This window comes from Lactuca serriola, chromosome 5 (assembly GCF_051521515.1).
Source record: "Lactuca serriola cultivar US96UC23 chromosome 5, Lser_US96UC23_V15, whole genome shotgun sequence".
Classification (NCBI taxonomy): Eukaryota; Viridiplantae; Streptophyta; class Magnoliopsida; order Asterales; family Asteraceae; genus Lactuca; species Lactuca serriola.
In genome coordinates, this window is record NC_136412.1 from 352981867 (window position 1) to 352994749 (window position 12883).

At 29.2% G+C, this 12883-nt stretch overlaps 1 protein-coding gene across 1 annotated transcript; it reads left to right on the top strand.

Moving 5' to 3' along the window:
• Nucleotides 1–2006: 2006 nt before the first annotated feature.
• Nucleotides 2007–3888, top strand: LOC145055601 (3-ketoacyl-CoA synthase 20-like). The gene is made up of 2 exons (XM_079003952.1): nt 2007–2727; nt 2860–3888. The coding sequence occupies exons 1-2, from the start codon at nt 2137–2139 to the stop codon at nt 3661–3663; spliced, it is 1395 nt and encodes a 464-aa protein (XP_078860078.1). The 5' UTR covers nt 2007–2136; the 3' UTR covers nt 3664–3888.
• The last annotated feature ends 8995 nt before the right edge of the window (nt 3889–12883 follow it).

Genomic DNA, 12883 nt, shown 5'->3' on the forward strand with positions numbered 1-12883 from the left:
AAAACGTATTAAGGACTTACCTATTAAGAACTTTACAATACAAACCAATAGCAACTATTCATTAAACATTCGTTTACAAAACAAATTAAACGTTTATCCTGAAAATAGAAACACATTAAGCACTTATCATATAAGTAATTTATAAATTTAACACTTTATCAATTAATCACTAAGCACTTATTATGAAATTAAATAGAAACAATTTAAACACTTATCAATTAAGCACTTTATCAATTCATCTTATATGTACTCAAACTAGTAAACCTAAACAACTAACACCATCATACATATTATATATAATATACGTCCAATTCCAAATATCTTATATGTAATTAAACTAGTAAATGTAACCAAATAACAAAATCATACATATTAAAAATATCATACATCCAATTTCAAACATTTTGTATGTACTTAAACTAGTAAACCTAAACAAATAAAAAAAATCATACATATTATAAATTATATACATCTAATTCCAAAATCGGGAAACATACCTTTGCCTATTTCATAAAAATTAGAAAAACGGAAAAGAACCCCAAAACCGGAAAACCTTACCGTTGTGAAATGCAAACGGAATAACACCCAAAGTCTGAAGTGTGCGGCGTGTATGGTGGTTTACTCACCGGAAAATAGCACCAAATCAAAAAAAACGAAACAAAATATGGAAATCACCTAAAATTTGAAAGTTTGCATCTTACATGACGTCGGAGGTTGTGGTGCGTCGCCAGGTGGTACGTTGTCGGAGAATATGGTGGCCAAAGACAAGTGTTGCGACAAGCCGTCTATGGTGGCTGGATTTCTAGAAATTGAAACCCAAAAAACTTATAATTGGACCCAAATTGTGTGAAATCAGCAAAAGTATACCGAAGCAAAATATAGGTGAAAGGCGGTGAAATCAGGTTGGAAAAGAGGTCACCGGTTGAGAGAATTTTGGGATATGGATTTCTTAGTGCAACTATGAATGACAAAGCATAGGGTACTGAAGACATTCGATCCCTATGCCGACGACAATTCGTCGGTATAGGGTTAATGAAAACCACGTTGTTTCCAACTTATCGTGAATAAAAAAACAAACCTCTATACCGACGTCGGGATATAGTTCACACGGATCGCCTGCACAATCTGTACCGACGACATGTCGTCGGGATAGCTTTCCACAATATACCGTCGTTTTCTTTTTCTGTATCATGAAATATAAATAAATGGAAATTATATTTTTCATAACCTCTCCCAATGACAATTCGTCGACATATGTTTTGAGAAAACCGCGTAAAGACTTTCGTTTCTGCCAAAGCTATGGCGACGACAAGTCGTTGGCATAGATATCCAGGACTCTCTGGGTCAAACAAAGTTGGTCAACCCACAACATGTCGTCGGCATAGTTGCATTTGTTGCGACAACTTGTGTCGTCGACATAGATGTCGTCGGCACATGGGACAATTCTTGTACTGAATGGAGGGGGAGGGGTTCTGGATGACTTTACTCTAACCTTCTCTTTCCGATATGCTCGTCACCACCTTTAGCGCTTCACGATGACCATTCTCTTAGGTCATAACAATCAACACACTTGCGAAGTCCGTCGGAATGTAAGGTTTAACAACAGTAAAATTTGTCATGGAGTAAGTCAAATGGAAGGCTTAACAAGGTAAAATTTGTCATGGAGTAAGTCAAACATACTTGGTATTTATTATTATTTATTCAATATAAAAAGAAAAATTAAATATCCTTCTATCTTTTCTTCTTAATTATCCTTCTACTCGTATAACATTATGTGATGTGGATACACTAATTATTTCTATTAATCATTTATTGATTTTGATATTTGTTTTGACATAGTGACCAGGAAGATAAACATTTAAAACGTGGAGTGTAAGTTTCATTTACTATACTTGTTAAATACTTTTTTAAACGGATATTTGGTAAATACTTTTCCAAATCACTATGGCGTGGTAGAAAATTGGTATCAATGCTCTTAAAATTTTGATAACCATGATAGCTGACTTAGAGCTCCACGCTTATAAAGCTTCATAGAAACCTTCCATTAAACTCACACCTGCCACAAGATTTATAAGCTTCATCAGTAAACACATTCCCCATTGAAAAGATTTCTTGTGTACTTAAGTTCCAAACATCATGCCCATCTTCTTCACACTGAAGGAGATGGAAGACCATTTCATTCCCGAAGCAAAACTTATGTTAATAACCTTACTCATATGTCTTCTTTTATTAGGTTTCTACATCACCAAAAGAGCTTCACGTTCACGAGGAGTTTACTTATTAGATTTCGCATGCTACAAGCCTCCAGATGCTCAGAAGGCCACAAATCAGTTATGGGTCAAGAAAGTAGAGCACATGGGAATTTACTCAGAAGACACGATGACTTTCATCAGGAAGGGTTTTCGCAAGTCAGGACTCGGTGACTCAACCTATTTTGCAGAGGTCTACCATAAACAAGTTTTTGATCCGTGCTTGAAAGAAGCCAGGAGGGAAATGGAGATGACTGTTTTTGGATCAATAGACATGCTGTTGGCTAAAACAGGTGTACAATGTGAGGACATTGGGATACTGGTTGTGAATTGTAGTCTTTATAACACTATGCCATCTCTTTCTAGCATGATTGTGAACAAATATAAGCTTAAAGAAAACATCCTCAGCTACAATCTTGCTGGCATGGGATGCACTTCAGGACTCATCGCAATCGGCCTTGCACAAAACCTCCTCCAGGTTATATATATATATATATATATATATATATATATATATATATATATATATATATATATATATAGAATCTCTAACATTCTATGATTTGATATCAATACAAAAAAACTAACTAGAAATGCTGATATTTCACAGGTGCATCATGATTCCTATGCGTTAGTGATGAGCACAGAGGGCATAACCGAGAACAGCTACCTCGGAGACAATCGTTCCATGATGATTACCAACGGCCTATTCCGTGTCGGCGGAGCGGCGATCCTCCTCTCAAACCGTCCCTCCGATCATCACAACTGCAAATACAAACTCCTCCATACCGTACACACCAACGCATCGAGTTCCAACCCTTCGTACAACTGCATCTTTCAGGAAGAAGACGAAGCCGGGATAAGAGGCGTCACCATTACCAAAGACCTCTTCAGAGTCGCATCCACCGTCATCAGATCAAACGTAACCACGCTAGGTAAACTAATCCTACCGTTATCAGAGAAACTCAGGTACCTAACAAACAGCATCGCAAGAAAACTCCGGCCAACGGCGAATATCCAACCTTACATACCAAATTACAGCAAATCCGTCAAACACTTCCTCCCGCATGTCGGCGGGAAGCCTATGCTTGACGAACTACAGAAAAACCTAGGGTTTGATGAGACCGCCATGGAACCTTCTAGAATGACGCTGTACAGGTTCGGCAACACCGGCAGCAGCTCCATTTGGTACGAGCTGGCGTACGCAGAGGCAAAGGGTCGGGTCAAAAAAGGGAATCGGGTGTGGCAGATTGCATTCGGGTCGGGGTTTAAATGCACCAGTGTGGTGTGGCGTGCAATGAGGACCGTTGATTATGATGAGATGAATCCTTGGACGAACGAGATTGATGGGTTCCCAGTTAATGTGGATTGCGATGATGGGCCATCAGCCATCTTTTTTGAACCCTCACAATAATACATTAATATGTGTTATACAATAAAGATTGTATTACTATTATTATTTTATGGTAATGTTTGAGAAAAAAATGAATTGTAATTGTTTATTTATTTTATGTGTTTCAGTCTTTAGGTATTTATTGTAACTAGGAAATGCTCAGTCGCATCAAAGGCGTGTTTTTTATTTATAATAGTAAAAAGTCACAGCGCCATTGGCACGTATTCGAATAAATTTCTTTCACAACTTAAGCAATTGTTGTTTGAACCTCAAGAAGCTTTTGTTTGTGGTCTTGGATACAAGAACACAGCGTTCAAATTTTTTGTTATGCAAATCTATAACAAAATAAGAACTATTAAATAGTTTAGATTCTTATAATTTACAAAATTATGGGATTCTAAATAAAATTGAAACTCACTTGAACATAAAGGTAAATAGAACATAAAGGTGAAGATTCTACTTAAACCTTGATTGATTAGTTTTAAACTAAATAATTTTTTTGATAAGCTTGAAATTGTTAATGCCAAGCAATTTTTTATAATGAATCATATGATATAATAAAAACATGACAAGAAGTCAATAATTTGTATATCATTATTTTGGAGAAAATTAAAAGATTTGTTAAAAAGGTATAATAATAATTAACCTAAAGTTTTAAATTTTATAATGACTTTTAAGAAACATAAAACGACAAATTTTAAAACATTATAAAGACAAATGTGTGGGACATAGAGGCGTGTAGTGACAATAGTCAATAATAATAATAATAATAATAATAATAATAATAATAAATTATGAAATATATAGTCCAGGGACTGTATTGTAATTTTCATAAAATCAGTTTTAATAAAGGAAATTGTGTTTATGGTTAAAACCGACAACATGTCAAACCTAACGGACCAAAACTGACAACTTTCGAAAGTCTTAATCTTCTTCCCCATGTAAAACTGGAAAAACTTACGTGGCAAATTTGTAAAGACAAAAAACTCATAAAACAACAATTTTTAAAACACTATAAAGACGAATGTGTAGGACATAGAGGCGTGTAGTGAAATAATAATAATAATAATAATAATAATAATAATAATAATAATAATAATAATAATAATAATATGAAATATACAGTCCAGGGACTGTATTGTAATTTTCATAAAATCAGTTTTAATAATGGAAATTGTGTTTATGGTTAAAACCGACAACATGTCAAACCTAACAGGCCAAAACTGACAATTTTCGAAAGTCTTAATCTTCTTCTCAAAACTGGAAAAACTTGTGTGGCAAATTTGTAAAGACAAAAAACCTATATATATATATATATATATATATATATATATATATATATATATATATATATATATATATATATATATATATATATATATATATATATATATAATTGTTAAAATTTTATTACTCCCTTCGTCCCAAAATTATAATCCATCTTTCTTTTTTGATTTGTCCCAAAATAATAGTCCATTTCTAAAAATAAATAACATTTTTACCAAAATACGCTCTCATTATTACTTAACCAACTAAGCATTTAATGTAACATTAAATGCAAAGTAAAGATAAAACTGTCATTTTATTATACAAAGTAAATGATAATTAATTTTTTTTTAATCTATATGTTTTTTTATCTGTAAACAATAATATTGAGACGGAATGATTATTATTTTATGTATTTATTGTTACTGTAACATGGGTGCTTTTTGTACGGGAACAACATAGCAAAAAATCATGCAAATTGAGGATGATATCTGATAGAATACATTTTTTTCTTTTCTTAAAAATATAAATCGATAAAAGAAAATAGATGTGTGGTGGTAAAGGTAGCATTCGATATTCTTTTTCTTAAACAGTGTGCCAATTCAATGCAACAGATATACATTGTTTGTTTTTAATTATACCTTTTACCGTTTTTTTTTTACCTATTTAATATTTTCAAAACACTCCTTATTTTTTTAATTTATGTTTCAAACCTTTGGTAAAGGTTTTTTTTTAATACAAAATAAAAATATGACATGCATTTCTAAATATGGTGTCGATGGATGTGACATATAAAACAACATGTATGAGAAACATTGATTAGAGATTGTTAGTGTTACTCGAAAAAAAAAACACGACAGAAAAAAGAGTGATTATAGACAAATGTTTGGCACCATATCTTATTGCAATAGATAACATCAAATAATCAAATAGGAAGAAATAATTAGACAAATGTTTGGCGACGGTTTGATAAGGTTTGGGAAAATGTGATGGATAATCCATTGATCCAAATTCAAACCCTAACACCTACATTTTTGTGGCCATAGAGGTTCGTCTGCGATAACCCTAGGGAATGATGCTTAGCTTTTCATTCATATAGAAAACTAGTCCAGACACACTCATTAGAGGAGATTAGTCGAGGGCATGAGGCTAGCTTTTCATTTGCACGGAGGATTAGTCGAGGTGCACGAAAACTAGTCCGGACACACTCGTTAGAGGAGAAACCTCTTTCCAAAAAAATAATCTTATAGAAAATACAGGGAGAATCCAATCTAAAGTCAAATCCGGTTTTCATTCATATAGATAAAATTTTATTGGACATTTAGATTTACCCAAATGTTATTTTTCTGCCTAAATAGTGAATCTTCAACTCAAACCTTGTTTATGGGCCTTTCAACACTTGATGATCCATATTTATTTATAGAACCTTGGAAGCGAGTAATATTAAAAAAATTATTCATGCTTATAAAAAAAATCTAATCTATAGTTTATGAAAAGAATTTGACTTTAATGAAAACTCAACCATTGTCTTATAAAGATTAAAAATTCTCTTCAATTTCACAGGTGAACTACACTTGTCCACCATTGTCACATTAATAGGGTACCCTCTTATATTTCAAAAAAAAAAAAAAAAAATTGTCATGTTTGCCTAAGAAATTATACTATCCCTCTAAAATCGCAGGAAAAAAGATATTAATTTTCAAAAAATTACAAAAATACCTATATATACTTGATCACAAAGTTATAGAAATAGTCCATGTAAATAATAAATTTTGTGGTCCCTATATAGTTATGGAGATGATTCTTGTAAGATTTAAAAAGTTACAAAACAGTCGTTGGAAGAAATTAAGAATTAGAAAAATGGTCCCTTTAAAAAATAGTTACAAAAGTGGTCGAGTAAGAAATAATTACATAAATATAATAACGATATTACAAAAATGATCCTTGTATAATAGCGAGATTACAAAGAAATAGGCTCTTTTGTAATATCGAAATTGTAGAAATAGTTCATGCTTAATACCATATCAGAAAAATTAAAAAATAGGCATTTGATGTTACATAAAGGGTTTGTATAATAACGCTACTAGAAAATAGGCCTTTAATGATATGTAAATTACGACATACATCAGTTTTATGACACACAAAACTTGTGTCGTAAAATAAATGTCATTCTTTGTGAAAACTGAAGGATCTATGACACACAAAAGAGTATGTCATTTGTTATTGTCCAAAAAAAAAAAGATACGCAATTCTTTTGTGCTTGTCATCTTGAAACGTAGCCTTTTAATTTTTTCAGGTATATATATTAAGCTCATTCGCTTATTACAACCCTAGCTCCCGCTCTCTCTCTCTCTCTCTCTCTCTCTCTCTCTCTCTCTCTATATATATATATATATATATATATATATATATATATATATATATATATATATATATATATATATATATATATATATATAGGTAAAAGTTCAAATAAGAACCACTAAAAGTTAAAAACCTAAGAACCACTTATATTATATGTTAGATCTGATAGCATTTCTTATTATTTTCCCGAAACAAATTAAATATCCTCTCAACTCCTTCATCCATCTCTGAAGAACACCACCACATCCACCACCGTCGACGGTTGCCTCATCACGGGTACCGCCGCCGACGACACCTCCAAGTCGCAGCCTCCGACCACCGGCCATAAAACCTATATTTGTCCTCGAGTTTCAGATCTGGAAATGTCAGCGTTGTTTTTGTCGCTGTTGAGGTGAACCACCATTGTCGTCGTGTCCTCCTTCCACTATGTATCTACTCCGGCGAGCCACCACCTTTTCTTCAGGTCTGCTCCGGAGAGTCACCAAAACCACGAGATTTTCACAGATCTAGAAGGCATCAGATCTGAACCTTCTTTCACGCAGATCTAGAAAAATCACTGACGCATCAAATTTGTTCCACAACTATATCTGAACATCCATCTCAAATCACCGCCTCTAGAACCCTACATCATTGTCGATGCTTTGTCGTCCAAAACCTCCATATCTGCCATACATTCGTTTAGATCTAGAAGCTCCTGTCTAGATCTACAATATCTTATGATTTCTGCCACCATCGCAAACTATACATCGCACTGGTCACTTTATTAGACCAAATCCGAGACTCCTAGTCTCCTGGTCTCACCGGTTTTCGTCTCCGAGTTCTTGAGTTTTTGTCTTCTAAAAGGTATGTCCGGTTCTCAATATCTATCTCTTTCTTTTTATCTTTTATTACAGTGAAGTGATAATGTAAAATAGATGAAACTTTGCTTTTTCTCTTGGTGATTTGTCCTTTTATATGCACGTAATTTTTCTTGTCTTTCTTCTACAGTAAATATACATAGTCACTTGGCTCCATAAAGCTTATGTTGCTTTATTTTTAATTGTCATGATGATTTGCCATATATGTTTAATATAATTTTATCCAATTTATTAACCTTTTAGATAATTCGGTCCTTTGTTTCATAAATGTTCGGTTATTTCTTTATACAATAAATATATATTTGCATTTTTAGTTATCCATCCGTATATATTGATTTAGGATCGGAATTTTTCTTATTTGTAGTTATTAAATATAATAATATCTATAATAACTTTTTATAATTATATAATTAATATTGATTTTTATAAAATTTTATATATATTAGTTTTTAAGCTATCATAGTAAATTAGCTGTTGGAATTTAAGGTTACTAACTTACAATCATAATAGATTTATTATAATAATAGACGAATATTATAAATTTGTAATTTTGATATTGTTGATTTATTTTAACGATAATATATTTTGTTATTAAATTTTTAATATTCTTAATTAAATCGACAAGGATGACTATATGATATTACCGAAATCCTCGAACCCCATAAATTTAATGTTCATGTTCTGCCTTTAGCTATGAATGTGTTGTATTAAATTATGAATTTTATATATTAAATTGTGAGTTTTATTTACGACTTAATATATTAAATTCTAAATTTAGTATATAGACATGCTTCCATATATGAACGTATGAAAGTAAGCTTTAATTTGAAAATATGGTTGTGAATATATAAATTTTGTGTATTAAACTGTAAATCTATTGTATTAAGCTGTAATTTTTTTGTATTAAAATGTGGATTGATTGTATTAAAAGTTTTGAGTTGATAATATGACTATAAATTTATACTATTTGTGTATTAAACTATGAATTTATTGTAACAAGTTGTGAATTTTATGTTATAAGTTGTGATTTTTGTGTTTTAAACTGTAAAATTAATTTTATGTAAAATTAATATTTTATGTAAAATTAATATTTTGTACACAAAATGTTTAATAAAATTCGGTTTTGGATTAGTACGAGTCTTTAAATTGTGAATGAGTGATGCGTTATACTAAATTGTGAATTATTGTCTAGAATAGTGTACTAAAATGTGAATTTATTTTATTAAAATGAGGATTTTATGTATTAAATTGTGATTTGATTGCATTAAGTTGTGAATTTTATATATTAAGCTGTAAATTGACTGTATTAAGCTTTGAAAGAAACACTAGCCTCCATATATGAAGATATAAATTTAAGTTTTAGGTTGAAAATATGATTGTAAATGTATCTACTTTTGTGTATTAAATTGTGAATTTATTATATTAAGCTGTGTATTTTATATACTGAACTGAAAATTGACTGTATCAAGCTGTTACTATTTTATGATTTTTTTTGTTAAAATACAAATGATTTATGTGTAAATGTTTGTATTCATTTTCTTGTGAATATATATATATATATATATATATATATATATATATATATATATATATATATATATATATATATTGTATAAATATGTAAGAATGTATTAGTTTTTATAGAAATTTTGCATTAAAATTTGAATTGGTGAATTAATTGGTTTATTAAACTGCGAAGGGTGTAAATGTATTAGTTTATTTACACAAATATACGTGTAAACAAAATTTAAAAGAAGCATTAGCATATACATATGAAGGTATACATGTATGTTTTAAGTTGAGAATATGGTTTCGATTGTATAATTTTTGTAAACTTTTGTGTATTAAACTGTGAATTTATAATATTAAATTGTGAATTTTATGTATTAAACTATGAAATAACTATATTAAGCTGTGAATTGGCTGTATTAAACTGCTAATTGAATATATTAAGCTGTGAATGTTTTGTGAATTTTTTGCTTATGAAATATGATATGAAAAGAAGCATTATACACATATCTAATTGTATATAATTTAAATAAAATATGTACGATGTAAATGGTGAATATTTGTGTAAATAAACTTTGAAAGAAGAACTAGCTTATAGACCTGAAGATATAAATATAGTATTTAAGAGTCATTAATTGTTTTATTAAAGTGTAAATTAAAGGCTTGAAATATAAGATTTAAGTTGATAATATTGTTGTTAATGTATATTTTATGTATATTAAACTGTGAATTTGTTGTATTTAGTTGTGAATTTTGTTTATTAAACTGTAAATTAAGTGTATTAAACTTATATTAAGTTGTGAATTCTTTATAAATTTTGTTTAGTTCTGTTAATATTTGTTTTAATTGTTATTAATAAGAAAATATAAGTTTTAAACAAGGAATTCATGAGTTTTAAAAGTCTTAAGTTGTGAATTAGTTATAAACAAGTCTATTAAGCTGAGAATATGGTTGCGAATGTATAATTTTTATGCATTAAATTGTAAATTTTATACTAAGTTGTGAAAATTTTGTATTAAACTGTGAATTGATTGCATTAAGTTGTGAATTGACTGTATTAAGCTATTAATTAACTATATTAAGTTGTGAATTTTGTATATTAAACTATACATTTTTTATATTAAGTTGTAAATTTGATGTATTAAGTTGTGAATTGATTGTATTAAGTTGTGAATTGATTGTATTAAGCTATAAATTAATTGTATTAAGCTGTGATTTTTTATGAACTAAATATGAGATAAAAGAAACATTATACACATATATGATTTTCTCTAGTTTTGAATAAAATATGTAAATTTTAAACGGTGACTGTCGTGTAAATTAAACGTTGAAATGTTAATTTGAGTTGTGAATTAGTGTCTGAAATGACGCATTAAACTGTAAATTTGAATTTTTTCTATCCAAATCAGATTTTGGAAGGAATGATGTTGGCGGTTTTGGCACGGATGGTTGGTGGTCGAGATGGTTGATGGCAGCGTATGATAGTAGGCGGTGTTGAGGCTAGTTGTGGTAGAGTAAGGACATGTTCTACTTCTCACTCATCTTCGTCTTCTTCACTGATTTCAGATAAGTTATCCCCTTTTTATGATTCATGCATATGTTTTTTTTGATGTTTTCCTCTGTAATGTGTGATAATTTATATATGTATTAAGCTGTGAATGAGCTATTTATACACTGAAATATGAGATTATACTTGTCACATATTAATATAATAAATTTACAATTTAATACACAAAAATTCCTCCAGATATGAACATATAGATGTGAGTTTTAAGTTTTAAAATATGGCTTTGAATATATAATTTTTGTGTATTAATCTGTAAATTTATTGTATTAAGCTGTGAATTTTGTGTATTAAACTGTAAATTGACTATAATAAGATGTGATTTTTTATGAATTTTGTGTTTGCCTCTGAAATATGTGAAAAAAGAAGCATTATACACAATATTAAGCTGTGAGTTGACTATATTTTGCTGTGAATTTTTTTATAAATTTTGTGTTAAAATATGAATGATTTATGTATGAATTTTTTTGTATAAATATTCTTGTTATATATATATATATATATATATATATATATATATATATATATATATATATATTGTGTTGTATATTTATGTAACAATGCTTTAGTTTTTATAATTGTTTTGTATTAAATTCAAATTGAGTAAATTAATAGGTTTATTAAACTATGATTGTAGTATTTAACTTGTTATTGCATTACCTTTATATGCAGATCTGATTTTAAGGAAGAATAGTTGTGATGCTAGCACAGGTGGTTCGTGGCGGTGTGTGGTGGTTGAGATTGGGTTTGACAATTCTCTAAATTTATGAATTAGTGTAAATTTGATTGTATTAAGTTGTGAGTTTTGTGTTGTAAAGTATAAATGGACTGTATAAATTTGTATTTTATATAAATTTTGTGGTAAAATACTATGAATGAATGCATGAATGGAAATATTAAACTAAAAAAATTTACAATTTTACCCTTTTCTTACCAAAAAGACAAAAATTTGGATTTTAACATATTTAGTATTATTCACAATACATATTTACTTATGAAATGAAGGTTCTTAGGGTTTTTAATCTTTTGTGGTTCTCATTTGAACCACTCACTATATATATATATATATATATATATATATATATATATATATATATATATATATATATATGTGTGTGTGTGTGTGTATTAGTCTATATTTCTACAATATTTATTCTAATGGCTTAAAACCAAAGCGATATATTTCTAGAATATTTCTTCTAAGTTTCTAATTTGTGTTACAAAATGTATTTATACCGATTCAAAATTTTTATTTTTACGGCTTCATGTTTCCCACCGCCTCCCACTTATTCATGTTAATTGTATCTTCATACATTCACCAAGTTCTTTAATGTAGATTTACTTCATTAAAAGTCAAACGTACTCACAATGTCTTTGTTCCTAGTATTTTTGTTTTATTTTACAATATCCATTTTTTTCTTTTCTTTAACACAGATCGGAGATGGTTGTTGGTTATATGGAGTTTACAACAATAGACAACGTGTTATCTACCAATTTTGGTTAATGTTATTAAGTAGCCATTTTGGAGCTCAACTCACTTATTATCTAATCGTACACAATAAGATGTTAACCTCTTAAATTTTGTTTCAGTGTATATATATATATATATATATATATATATATATATATATATATATATATATATATATATATATATATATATATATATATATATATATAT